Here is a 13,407-nt window from a genome sequence, read left to right as displayed (position 1 = left end):
CGCGCCGCTCAGGCGGCCCCCGTGGCCCCGCCCCCCGTGCTTTGGGCCAATGGGGCCGCGGCTCCCGTTCGTGACTGTTTCCGGCTTCTCCCGACGTGGCCCAATGGGCGCGCGCGCTGCGCGATTGGCGCGCGGGGCCGGCACTGGCAGCCGCGCCAATGGGCGCGTGCCGCGTGCCGGCGGGGGCGGAGCCACACGGCGGGGCCGCCGCGGCGGGGCTGCTCCGCGCGCCGGGCCGAGCCGAGTGCAGCCGAGCCTCGCCGAGCGGTGCCCTCCGAGCATGGCGCGGTTGCCCGGCCGGGCGCTGCCCTGGCTGCTTCTCTTCAGCTTCCTGCCCGCCGCAGGTACGTGCGGGACGGTGCGGGGAGGCGCCGGCTCCCCGGGCGCTCCCTGCCTGGGCCGCGGGGCCGGCGGGGAGGAGCGGCCGGTGCGTGGGTGCCGCCGCGGCGCCCTGTCCGGGTCCGTGCCTGTCTCGGGCGCCCACACCGGGAGCACGTTCTCACCGAGGGTTTGTCTCCAGAGCCGGTGGCGGTGATGTCGGTGGACGTGGGCAGCGAGTCGATGAAGATCGCCATCGTGAAGCCTGGAGTGCCCATGGAGATCGTCCTGAACAAGTGAGCGGCCGCGGGAGGGTCCCGGGGGGATCCGGCCTGTTCTGCAGCCCCCCACCAGCGCCGGGAGCGGGCGGAGGGTGAGGCTGGCCGGGACAGGCCGTCCCTGTTCCTCTCTTGCCGGAGGAAGGCTCTCATTCTCCCACGCAGGCCTGTGACTCGGTCTTGGCCCGGGTGGGGGCTACGGGGCATCCTCCAGGGCACTTTGTTAACTCACCTTTAAGGTGTTCGGGTGCGCTTTGGGTACCTTTCCAGCGGGTGCTACGTGGTTAACGATGCGGCACCCAGTCCCCTGATTCGTAGTTCCCCTAAGGGAGCCCAGAGCCAGGTTTGTTTTGCTGCAGCTGTTCAAAGCCCGCACTTGTAACACAGGTAAATCTCTTGCGTTCAGCTGCTGCTGCAGCCCATCCTCAAGCCACTGAGTGAAGAATCTGCAGGTGAGAGAGGACATACGATTAGTAATGTTCTTGGTTTCTGGGAGTTTAGAGATAAAAAGGAGATTTCTCACCCCCTTTTCTGAAATTCAGCAGTGCTAGATAGAATAAGGGAACTGTCTTGCCTTGCTTATGGGTAGAGAAAAGCAAAAATAGTCTCATCAAAGCACTGGAGTGGTGGGAGGGGCTTGTCTGGTAGCCCCTCAGCTGAGGAGAGGCTGGCCCCTCCAAGCACCTGCCCTTAGTCCTTCTGGAACGGGAACAACATCTGTCTTCACTGGAGACTGGAATGTTCACCTTTTCCGCTGGTTTATTCCTCCCTCTCTGTTCTCAGGGAGTCACGAAGGAAAACACCTGTGGCTGTTTCCTTGAAGGAGAATGAGCGTCTCTTTGGGGATGGTGCGCTGGGGATGGTAAGAGCTCCTATTGGCAGAATACATGTATCCCGCGTTGTCACAAATGTCTGAGACAGTGTTTTATTGTTGTTCTGCGCGCCCCATCTCCTTGATGTGTTACTGGCTCTCTGTAGGGGCTGTCTGCTCCTACTCCCACAGCAGGAGCTTTTCCCCACGTAGTCTGGGAGGGATTGGTTTGACGGCAGTGTAACTGAAGGGATGCAAGTGTGTGATGTGTTTTTTCCTGCAGTCCATAAGGACGCCCAAGGTGGCGTTCCGATACTTCCAGGATCTGCTGGGTAAGCGGATCGACAATCCCCACGTGGCGCTGTACCAGTCCCGCTTCCCGGAGCACGAGCTGGTGAAGGATGAGACCAGACAGACTGTTATCTTCAGGTTGTCCCCGTAAGTGGCTGCATTTAGGTTCTTTGTGGGATGGATGTCGGCTACCAGGCTTCTGCAGCTCGCTGTTGACGCCATCATTTTCTTTCCCATTGTAGAACGATATGGTATTCTCCTGAGGAGATGCTGGGGATGGTCCTGAACTATTCACGTGGTCTGGCTGAGGAATTTGCAGGTTGGAAGGGTTTAGCTTTTTCTTGTCTATGTGTGTATGAGTTCGTGCACTATAGGATTCAAGGAGAGACCAAAAGCATTCAGAAACCCAAGGTTTTTAGAAACAGGATATTTGTTCTCTCCAGCTGTAGGCTGTAAGCAAGACTTAGAAGCTATCCAGTTATCATTTGTTTCCAATATGATGCAAGTTTGGGATCTTGGGTTTCTATTTCTATTTATCACCTAGCCTTGCAATGAAGGAGCCTTACAGGCAGTCTCTGGAGAAAAGTGAAGTGTTTGTTTTCTTTATCATGTATGTGATCAGAGTGGAGGCACATGGAATGTGGCTGCTGGGGAGGGTGGAAATGGCTCTGTGAAGGCTGTGCTGTAGCTGTTCTGGATGGAAAGTTGCTGTTGGAGCTGAACTAAAAGAGCAAAATGGCCCTTTGCTGTGAGACTTGCTAACAGAGAGGAGGCTGTCATGCATATTTCATGCTGTGTTGCTAATGAAATACCATAGTAATGAAAAGTGGATAAATTACTAGGAGGTTTTGTCATGTGGTCAATGACACTCCAGCCAGTCCAACGACTTTTTACTGGAGAGTGAATATGATCCAGTGGCCGTGTAAGTTTCCATGAAGATAGTATTTGTTGGAATGGAAGGCTACCCAGAGCATTTGAGAGTATCCTGATGCATGAAAGAGTGGTCAGTAGACTTGTGGCTTTGTGTGAATGTGCCAGGTCTGCTTGGTTTCAGCAGGATACAGAGATTCATCCCTAGGGATCCTGGCTACTGCTTGCAGGGCTGCATTCTTTGTGGGTCTTCGCCTTGGGTCCTCTGGGTTTGCTGCTGTCACTCCATCTCAACAAGTCTTTGCATGTGGCTACACTGATGCAGAGTTCCCTGCAACTGTTTCAGAGCAGCCCATCAAAGATGCAGTGATTACAGTTCCTGCCTACTTCAACCAAGCCGAGAGGAGAGCAGTTCTGCATGCCGCCCGCATGGCTGACCTCAAGGTGTTGCAGCTGATCAACGACAACACGGCTGTAGCACTGAACTATGGGGTTTTTAGGAGGAAAGACATCAATGCCACGGCACAGGTGAGTGCATTTGAGAGATGCGGAGAGTCCTGCCAAGTTGCCTGCATGCAGGGGAGAAAGTGCTGCAGAAGAAATCCAAAGAACTTGAAGTACACTCTGCTGATCAAGCAGTCTCCTCTGTTTTCATGGGTTTGTCAACAAGACAAAGAGATTAAACGCTGTGTGCATGTATGGTGTAGCCTGAAAGCTGCTGGAGTGAGGGCAGGTCCTGGGAGTTCCCATTTTGTAAACCTGTTCCTTGCCCATCAGCTGGGGAAAATAACAGCAGCAATTACTTGAATCATTGGAGCACCGACTCAGAAGTACTTGATTTACTTAAGGCTGAAGAAAGAGCACAACTTTTGGGTTTTGAACTGTGAAATAGATTAGAAGTTTTCTTGTCTCCTTCTGTCAAACATGACCCTGAACATCACCCGTGTTTGGTCAAAAATGGTATAAAGTAGTCCAGGGAGTAGGTAGATGCGGCCTATATCACACTGAAAGGTTCTTTACTTATTTGTGGGGGGATCACCAGGTGTTTCTGCTTCACTGTCCCGACTTTTCTTTTCAGAATATCATGTTTTACGACATGGGAGCAGGAAGCACTGTTTGTACTATTGTTACTTATCAGACAGTGAAAACTAAGGACTCGGGAACCCAACCTCAATTGCAGATCCAAGGCATTGGGTAAGAATTCCACACGAGTTGCACAAATCCCACAGGTCTCAGAAAAGAAACCATTTGTTTCACAATCTTTATCATGTAGAATTTTGCAGTGAGGCTTCAGTACAGTAATTTGGATGGCTGAGGGGGAAACATTTGGAGCAAGAAGGCTTCAGTTGGGAATAATTTTGGTATTGCTGTCTTTTGCAGAAGGTAGCTGAGAACTTCCAGGAGCCTAGGAGGGAACCAACATACTTAGTTTGCTTTAAGCTTTCCTGTGTTAGCCTCAAATCATGTAAACCTATTCCATTGCATGTAATCTTTTAAGTGTATCAGTTGGAAAAAGAGAAGTATGCTTCTAGAGAGGAATGAAAATGCAGTGGACTTAATGCATTGCTAAATAAGGAGGAGGGTGCTGTGCATACCCAGCCCAGCAATTTTAATTCCAAAGCATTTATATTGCTGTTTTCAAGATACCTGGGACCTGATACAGTTGTCCATTGGCTTCTTGGCTGTTTTACATGCTTGGCAATAAGGCATTTACCTAAAATATAATGAAATTTGCTGTTGAAAGGCTGTTGTGGTGGTGAATCTCTTTATTTCCATCTTTCTTTCATTATAACGTGTTATTTTGAGGACAACATTGGTTGTTTCACAGTCATCACAGCTGATAATACTGCACCTATTTTTGACCACTTGCTGCTGTGCATATTTGTGAAATAATACATGAAATTTGTTTGTGTTTCAATTTGGTTTTGGTTTTTACACCTCTGTTCATTCTTTTGCTCAGGTTTGACCGTACTCTTGGAGGTTTAGAGATGGAGCTTCGTCTCCGGGACTACTTGGCAAAGCTCTTTAATGAGCAGCACCCTTCCAAAGATGTCCGGAAGAATCCTCGGGCCATGGCCAAGCTGCTGAAGGAGGCCAACCGCCTGAAAACTGTGCTGAGCGCCAATGCCGACCACATGGCACAGGTCTGACCTTCTCCTGGGGGTTCCTGCATTTTTTGGGCTGAGTGTGGGGTGAGTTGAGGACTGGTGTAAGGGAATGCTGTCCCTCTGCAGCGCAGGTCTGCTGAGGAGCATCGCTCCCGGTGGTCCCTCTCAGCTTGTGCCTGCTTGGTAGCACCGGTGGTTGAGTGGATTGAAGAAGAGTTATTCGTGTCAAGTATGTTAAATAAACTTTCACTGAGAGAAGCTGTCTGTTACACCCATGTTCCATCCTCTCATCACCTTAGCAATGGTAGGGTTCAGATGAGTGTGGTCAGGTCTGTTGTGTGTTACAAAAGCCAGAACTTTTTGCACACTGGACAAAGATTTTGCGTAGAAAAAGCTCCACAATTAATTTCATTCTGACTGGGTTTTTTTTCTGGACAGATTGAGGGACTACTGGATGACATAGACTTCAAAGCCAAAGTCTCAAGACAAGAATTTGAGGATTTGTGCTCTGACTTGTTCAAGCGTGTCCCAGGACCTGTGCAGCAGGCTCTGAGTAGCGCAGAGATGAACATGGTAGGTTTAAGAAAATGCATTACCAAACCGGAAGCTAGTGTGTGTGGAGCTACTGCCACATCATGATTGAGGCATCAGTGGTTGTGTTAGCAGGACTGTTCGGAGGTAGATGCCTGCTATTGTGACAGTGACGTTGGTGCTACAGAGAGTTTGCCTGCTGCAGTGTCAAGCAGGAGTGTGTCACACTTGCCCTGCACTATCCACCACAAATTAGGGACGTGGAGGAGGGGCTTCTTTATCTTAAAACACTTTACTCCTCCGTTTGAAATAACAATGTTTCCTCTTTTTGTCTTGGATACTGGTTCTGGTCTCACTCCTGAAGTTTTAACCGAATGAGTCTGGATACAGAATGATGGGTGTTAGGGCTTCTCCTTTGCACACTCCCTAAAGGGAGCTCTGTTGTGGGCTGCAGTTGAGGCAGTCCTTTGGAGAGAGTCACTGTGGGTTAAATGCTCACTTTGCAGGATGCCACAACTCTTGAGCAGCTTTGGGCTCTGATGTTCAGTGCAAGACGCTGAGTTACCTCTTAAAGGCTGGATTTCTGTCTGTTCAGATCCAACCAGCTCATGGTGTCACTGTCTCCTGTGGCATTGAGCTAGTTTGTGTAATTTTGAATCAAGCCCCATGTTTCAGGTGGCTTGAAGCCACAGTCAAGTTGTCACTGTTGGACAGACCTGACCCCAGGTGCCCGGTTGTTGGCGCAGCTGATGTCTGTCTGAGATCTGTTGGATGCTGGCCTGCACGGGGACAGCAGGGTCTAGTGTGGGTGTTCTTAGAGCACCATGTCACATGTGGTGACTGGGGAAGGAGCATAAGGAAGCCCTGGACTTAGCTTTCCAAAATTGCTTTCTTAAGACAAGGTGACTGTTTCCAATCCCTAGGATGGAATTGACCAGGTGATTCTAGTTGGAGGTGCCACACGAGTCCCCAAAGTGCAGGAGGTTTTGCTGAAAGCTGTGGGCAAGTGAGTATGTGAGGCCCCCTTCTAGTCTGTCTCCCATTGACAAGCTGCTGTTTATGTAGAGGCTGCAAACAACTCACGTCTGTTGCTTTTTGCTTCGTAGAGAAGAGCTGGGCAAGAATATCAATGCTGATGAGGCTGCTGCTATGGGTGCAGTCTACCAGGCAGCTGCTCTAAGCAAAGCCTTTAAGGTGAAGCCCTTCATTGTTCGGGATGCTGCTGTGTTTCCTATCCAGGTACCCTTTGGTTTCCCTTCTCTTTTGCAAGGTATGATGGGGCTGTGATGGGAGAAGCAATCCAGGTTGGAACCTCTCAGCTTCCTTTGAGTATGGAAGCTCTGGAGATCTTTCTGCCAATCTAATAAAGAAAGCAGAAGGAAGTCTTCTTTATAATAGAAATGCAGTATCCAAGGAGCCAGGCATATGCAAATACCAGTTGAGGAATATTTGCCTGCTCCCAGCCTTGAGGCAGAGCAGCCGAACACTGCTGATGTAAGATGCCACAGTTTGCAGTTGCTGAATCTTATTTTCTGTTTGTGGCTGAATCTTATTTTCTGTTTGTGGTGCAGGTGGAGTTTACTCGTGAAGTTGAGGAGGACGATAAATCCAGGAGTTTAAAGCATAACAAGAGGATTTTGTTCCAGCGCATGGCGCCCTATCCCCAGCGCAAAGTGATCACTTTTAACCGCTACACAGATGACTTTGAGTTCTATGTCAACTACGGAGATCTGACATTCCTGAGCCAGGATGACCTGCGGTGAGTTGAGCCCAGCACCCAGGCCAGCAGCTCTGTGGCAGTGCAACTTGCCTGGCCAGAAACGTATTGCCAGTGTGTCTGACTGGCACTGGCACATCTGTTCTCTGAGCTGCCTGTCCTTTAGGCCTGCCAATTCCTGCTTTTTGCAGTTGCCCATCGCCACCAGACTAAGTAAGAGCAGGGATTGGCTGTTCTGCAGCACTATTATCCTGAGTTGTCTCTCTGCTTTTGTCTCTGTGTCATCAGAGTTTTTGGTTCTCTCAATCTCACTACTGTGAGGCTAAAGGGAGTTGGGGACAGTTTCAAGAAGCACTTGGACTATGAATCCAAAGGCATCAAAGCACACTTCAACATGGATGAGAGCGGTGTACTGAGTCTTGACCGGGTAAGCACCACCATTGGGATGGTTGTCAGCTGATGTCTTTTTCAGTTTTATCCCTCTCTCTGGTCCCTGCTTAAAACTAATCCTGAGCTTCTATTTCCAAGGTGGAATCGGTGTTTGAGACCCTAGTGGAAGACAAGCTGGAGGAGGAGTCAACACTGACAAGTAAATGTGGAACTTTGATATTCATACGGGCTGTTTTGTTACCTGTAGCGGCTGAGATAACTACAAGCGTTGTGTTTCTTTGGGATGTGGAAGTTACACAGTCTGGCTGTATGTGTGGCTGTCTGTGCACGCAAGGACACGGAGGGAGGTTGCAGAAGTGTGAGTCTGGAGTGTGTGAAGCTCACCTACACCAGCAAGGGAGCCCTGGTGATCGTTGCAGTTGTGAGGAGAAGGACTGAGAGCTGAAGATGACTTTCCTCCTCTGGATATGTAAAGTAACATTCTGAATTTTCTGTCTCCCATCATCAGAACTTGGAAACACTATCTCAAGCCTGTTTGGGGGTGGTGGCCCTACACCAGAGACCGGAGAGAACCTGACAGACTCAGTTCAGGTGAGCCCCAGGGTGACTGCTACTGGAAGGAAGCCCTTTTGTCTTGCTGTGGCAGTTCTGTAGAATTACCTGTTCTGTGAAACATTGCATGGAATTTCTGCATTTAAAACATAGGTTTTCTTTTCCCTTTACTTGTTTGTGATGACCAGGAAGAGGAAGAGAGCCTAGCAGAAACAGGTAAAGAAGAGCAGGGGGAGAAACAAGACCAGAAGAGCCATACTGTAGATGCTGATGAAGAGCATGGACAAGAGAATCAGCAGTCTCCAGATCAAGCAGAAACTGCCTCTCCAAAAGTAGAGTCAGAGAGAAAGGAAGAAGGCGAGAAATTAGAGCCTCAGGTGAGCATCAGATTAAAGGAATGGACGTGAGTTTAGTACTCAAGAAATGCCATTTCCTCAGTGGATTTCTCCCTTTTCTGAAGTGCCCTGCCTTTGAAAAAAATTGCAGAATCTAAAAATCTGTTCTCTTGCTTGAGAACATACTTTGTGTTACAGGGTCCCAAAGAAAACAGAGAAAGTGCAAAAGAGGAAGAACCGTCCAAAAGTTCCAGTGACAGCACAGCTACCAAATCAGAGGAAGAGAAAATCAAAGCACCCAAGAAGCAGAAGCTTGTCCATGAGATCACCATGGAGCTGGATGTAAATGATGTGCCTGACCTGGATGAAGATGAGCTGAAGAGCTCGATGAAAAAGTAGGTTTGAAATGGCTCTGCTAAGTTAGAACTCTAGATGAAGGAAGGGAATTGCTTTGGGATGGTGATGGCTCACACAGGGCACTGCTGACCTCAGAAGCTGGTGTGTGTGATGTTCTGCTCAACCAAGGGCACTTGCTAACTTTTGATTTTTGTTCTCTTTGCATGTTAGACTCCAAGAGTTGACGATCAGAGATCTAGAGAAACAGGAAAGAGAAAAATCAGCCAACAGCTTGGAGTCTTTCATCTTTGAGACCCAGGTAAGAGAGGGATATAATGAAATGAGAATTCCAGGAGAGCAGTAGAAGTGTTTTGCACAGCTTTTGGCTGATCTGAGTGCAGGGTTTGAGCTGGGGGAAGCTGATTTGAAGAGCCCAGGTTTTGTCTTTCAGTCACTTTTCCTAATGCTATTAGGCTTCCCAGGCCCATGTTTCCTCAATACAAAATGAAGCTTCCCTTCAGCATGTCTAACACATTGAACAGTTGCCCCCAGAGTGTAAAGAAGCTACAACTTCTCAGGAACTGTTGTGCAGAAGAAGCAATTAGTGTGAAGTGTATGTGAAATAATGACTGTTGCAGTGTTACCATCGTGGAATGTGGGTGTGTCCATACCTGGTGTGTTACGTTGTGCTCCCGACAATGCTTGGAGCAGAGCTCAGATTTGGGAGGGTGCAGGCAGCGCCCCAGCCCAGTCACAAGTGAGTGCTCTTGTTTTATGGTTCCAGGCTCAGTGGTGTTTGACCAGTGCTTGCTGTTTTTTTAGGACAAACTTTACCAAGAGGAGTATCAGTTTGTTTCAACAGAGGAGCAGAGAGAAGAAATTTCCAAAAAGCTTAGTGAGGCTTCCAGTTGGATGGAGGAGGAGGGCTATGCAGCTGCAACAAAGGTATTACTGTGTGCAGTCAGGGCACCAGTCAGCTGTCACTGACATAGAAGTGACCACAGAGACTGACAGAGCCTTTGTAATCTGGTTCTTGAGAGTTTTTTGCTTCCTCAGAGCATTATGCACAGAACAAAATAAGAAGTTGTCCTAGCCATTGATGTTTCTACAAGAGCTTCAGCAGGAACCTGTTGACTGAAAGCTTTGTCATGTGGCTCTTTTTACAGCACTGAAATGGTGTATTTGATAGAGTGAAAAACAAATGAAGTTAAAACTTCTGAAGTTGCCAGTGTTAGACAGTGGTCAAGTTAACTGTCTCATTTCTCCTCTCCCCCGGTTTCAGGAGCTGAAAGACAAGCTTTCAGAGCTGAAAAAGCTTTGTAGGAACCTTTTCTTCCGTGTTGAGGAACGGAGAAAGTGGCCAGAACGCCTGGCTGCTCTGGAAAGTCTGCTCAATCACTCCACCATCTTTCTCAGGTAAGGACAGGCTTTTGGGAAGGAATGTCATGCAACTGGTTATGTAGGAGCTGCCATCAGAATGAGACCAGAGTGAATGCCAAAGTCAGTGGCAGTTCCTGAGAAAAGGTGAGCAGAACCCTGCTCCCCAGTGTCCTGTTCTGCATGACCTGTGAACAACCCCTTGTCCAAAATGGGGGCAGGAAGGGTCCAGTATGGTTGTTGTGATGTTTTTGTATTACTGGAGCTGTAACCACTGAGTTGCCAAAGTGCAGTCTGCTTGGCTTAACTAAAATAAGCTTTCTTATCTACAAGGGGAGCCCGAATGATTCCAGAGTCTGACCAGATATTCACAGAAGTGGAACTGAGTACACTGGAAAAAGCCATCAATGAAACCACGGTACTGAAGGATGGAGTGATGCTGGAGGAGGGTGGGGTGGCAGTTTGGCTTATGACCTATACTTTCACTCAGGGTCATGGAGTAGAATGTGCACGTTTTGTTTTCGTGCCACCAGCAAGCCTTTTGTGTGTATCAGTATTTCCTAATGCCCAGCCTGACCCCGTTGTGTCTGGGGGGAATGGTGGTTCCTGTGTTGCGTGTGGAATCGCCTCCAGGGTGGGGGTGGAGCCCAGTGATCTGATTGCACTTGGTTTTTAAAGGCAGGCACTGGATTTTGTTTCTCTTTTTCCTGTGTCTGGGTAAACTGAGAGGTTGGTGGAAATGTAGCACAGAGGAGAACTGTCCTGAGTAAAGCAGAATAGCCTGGGGCAGTGACTTTGAGATACTGTGATATACAGCAGTTCCTGGAACCCAGAAGCATTCCAAAAGCACCTCTTCCCTCGCGTCCCACAGATCTGGAAAAATGAGACGCTGGCTGAACAGAACAAGCTTACTCCTACTGAGAAACCTGTGCTGCTGTCTAAAGATATAGAGTTCAAGATAGCAGCCCTGGACAGGGAAGTGCAGTATCTCCTGAATAAAGCCAAGTTTGCAAAACCCAAACCCAAAAGGGAGAAGAATGCCACAAAAACTGATTCAGGCAAGAATACTACCGCAGCCCCTGAGACTGAGAATACTATCCCTCCCACGGAGGGGAAACAAGGAGGTAAGTAGCAGGCTTGGAGCATGTATGTCGCTCCCTATTATATAATTACCACACGTAATACATGGTGTTCCTCTTGATTGAACGGGAGCTAAAGAAGGGAGGACGGTAGTGAACTGTGAGATTAGGTGAGTTTGCTCTCAGTTTTCAAAGACAGCTGGGAAAATCTATGTGTTGCAGTGTCCTTCACCCCCCACCATTTGTTTGGGTTTTTTGTGAAGAAACAGAAATTATTTATAAATTTCCCAGGATAGTCAGTACCTGTCTTGCTGGTTTGTTGACTTCTAGGAAAGATTAGCCATTGACTGCACTTCAGTGTACTGAGCTGAATACTCAAAGTCCTGTCCTAGATCAGTGAGTAGAATGAATTGTTGATGAGAAAGGTTCGTGGCCTAGATGGACCCCAGGGAAAAAAAAAATCTCTTGGGGCATTAGGATTTAGTTTTTTGAACTTTCTAAGATCCTCAGGTCTCAAGTGCCCTGGTCCTTTTAAATCTGGGTGCTGTTTGTCAGCATTCCTGCTGGTTCCTCTGGTTCCTCTCAAGGGATCCTGCTCACAGTCACAGCTCCAAAGGTCATCTGCCTGTGCAACCAGTCTCCAGGGCTTCTGAGGGCCTAAAGCTTGGCACTCTGAGGGGAATACGGAGCAGTTTTGTGGTGCTTCTCTTGAGAGCTGTAGGGTGATCTGCTGTGGGAGTGAGCTGTTACAGTCCTGTTGAGGCACCACAGCTGGCTGGTTTAACCTCACCTTTACTCACCTCATCTCTTTGCACCTTGTTTCCTGTGTGTTCTCCCTTGACTTCTGTTTCTTTCTGCTTTAAACATAGACAAACCAGAGGACATTGATCCAGCCAAGGAACCTCCTACAGCTGAGAAAGCAGCAATAGATGATAAGCCTGGATCAGACTCGAGTGAGTAAATGTTTTGCTAACAATCTGGAACTTGGGAGCTGCAAGTGCAAGGTGTGTGGGGGCTCCATTGCAGATTTTTAGCTGTAAGAGGTAATATGACGGTAGAACCCCTGACTACTGATCCATTGTTAATTCAGAGTGGAATTCTTATGCACCAGTGCTGCTTTGTGCCCGTCCCTGCAGTTTGCAGCCAGTCCCGTGGCTGTGAGATGGGCTCTGCTTAGAGCTGCTGTGCCTCTCCTGCTGCCAGGGCAGCGCTGTGAACAGGGCCAGAGGGTTCATGGCTTCAGCTCCATGCAGCTGAGTATCAACCCCCAAAACCTCTGTACTGTGGACTGCAAGTTTTGTGGCAAATTTTGCAAATGTCAGAGACTCTCAGTACTGCTTTGCATGCTGTGAAAATGACTGCAGTGTGAAACTCAATTTGCTTCATTACACAGGGTCCAAAAAAGAGAAGGCAGAAGCTGGAGGAGAAAGCAGGAAAAACGATGAATTGTAACACCCTGAAGTCCTACGAGTGTCAGCATCTATTTATTTCATAGTTACTTTCTTGTTTTTCTTATGGACCTGGTTAGTCATGATGTAAATGGAACACAATGACAACACAATGGGATAGAGATGTAAATTTATTTTTTTGTTCTTTCTGCGGATCTTGCCTCTACTAATTTAGTGAATTGGTTTTTATTTTTCTTCTATTATGTGGGGCAGACTGCCCACCAAGAATTGTCTTTGTTTCAGTACAGAAGTCACCAAAGTGACTTTCCTGTGGGGAGAAAGCAGTACAGAAACATCTTAAGGTGTAGGAAGTAACCTGGAACATGAGCTTTGTGCCCCACCTCTTGTGAAGGTGATTGCAGAAGGATATAGACCTGAAGGGCTGTTGTCTTTGCACATGAGACCCTGACTTGGAGCAAATGTGTGATTTCAGCTGGTGGGAGGTGTATTAATACTTGGATTCATGGTAAGGTGGAACAAAATTGGGAAGGCAGATGATCTGTGCTTTGAGATATGGCTGTGTCTGTTTTCAATAGGCTGTTTGTTAAAACTGTCTGTGCTCTCTAGCAGAGTCCAAGAACCATGACGTGAGACTTAAGAAAAAGATTCTGTTCATAGTTTTTAAAGTTCAGAAAAGGCAACACTGAATGCAGAGGAGAGGGAAAGATGGGCCGTGTTGGCACATTCGGTAGTCAGTCACAAGGACAGCGATATGGCTCAAACAACCAAACCTGGAAAGTCTAATGGCAACTGCCTTCCTTCCTCGGTATTTTGTGCACTTGGACCGACTTAATTGTGTGACTGTCCCTGTCCCTGGCCGTGACCTCCTGCCTCCTCAGACCGTCCCTGCTGCTGCCGCACACGCGAGCGGGGTCCGACGGCTGCGAATGTGCATCTGACATTGTTCTCCATTCTGGCTCTTCAGCCAAAAATAAAAGCGACACGTCCTGAGGGGCTGTGCGGAGC

At 48.3% G+C, this 13,407-nt stretch overlaps 1 protein-coding gene across 1 annotated transcript; it reads left to right on the top strand.

Moving 5' to 3' along the window:
* The first annotated feature begins 143 nt into the window (after positions 1 to 143).
* HYOU1 (hypoxia up-regulated 1) lies at positions 144 to 13,394 on the top strand. Its single transcript, XM_030964828.1, is given in 25 exon segments — positions 144 to 182; positions 185 to 344; positions 521 to 614; positions 1,380 to 1,458; positions 1,691 to 1,845; positions 1,941 to 2,017; positions 2,915 to 3,096; positions 3,647 to 3,762; positions 4,529 to 4,712; positions 5,115 to 5,249; positions 6,131 to 6,213; positions 6,314 to 6,446; positions 6,779 to 6,966; positions 7,213 to 7,351; positions 7,453 to 7,513; positions 7,823 to 7,905; positions 8,055 to 8,243; positions 8,400 to 8,596; positions 8,769 to 8,856; positions 9,360 to 9,482; positions 9,820 to 9,953; positions 10,248 to 10,332; positions 10,786 to 11,038; positions 11,863 to 11,946; positions 12,387 to 13,394. Coding segments are annotated over 25 exon segments (3,105 nt in total). The 5' UTR covers positions 144 to 158; the 3' UTR covers positions 12,446 to 13,394.
* The last annotated feature ends 13 nt before the right edge of the window (positions 13,395 to 13,407 follow it).

This window comes from Camarhynchus parvulus, chromosome 24 (genome assembly GCF_901933205.1).
Source record: "Camarhynchus parvulus chromosome 24, STF_HiC, whole genome shotgun sequence".
NCBI lineage: Eukaryota > Metazoa > Chordata > Aves > Passeriformes > Thraupidae > Camarhynchus > Camarhynchus parvulus.
The sequence above is the reverse complement of the archived record's forward strand: the minus strand, read 5'-3'. Positions and strand labels throughout refer to the sequence as shown.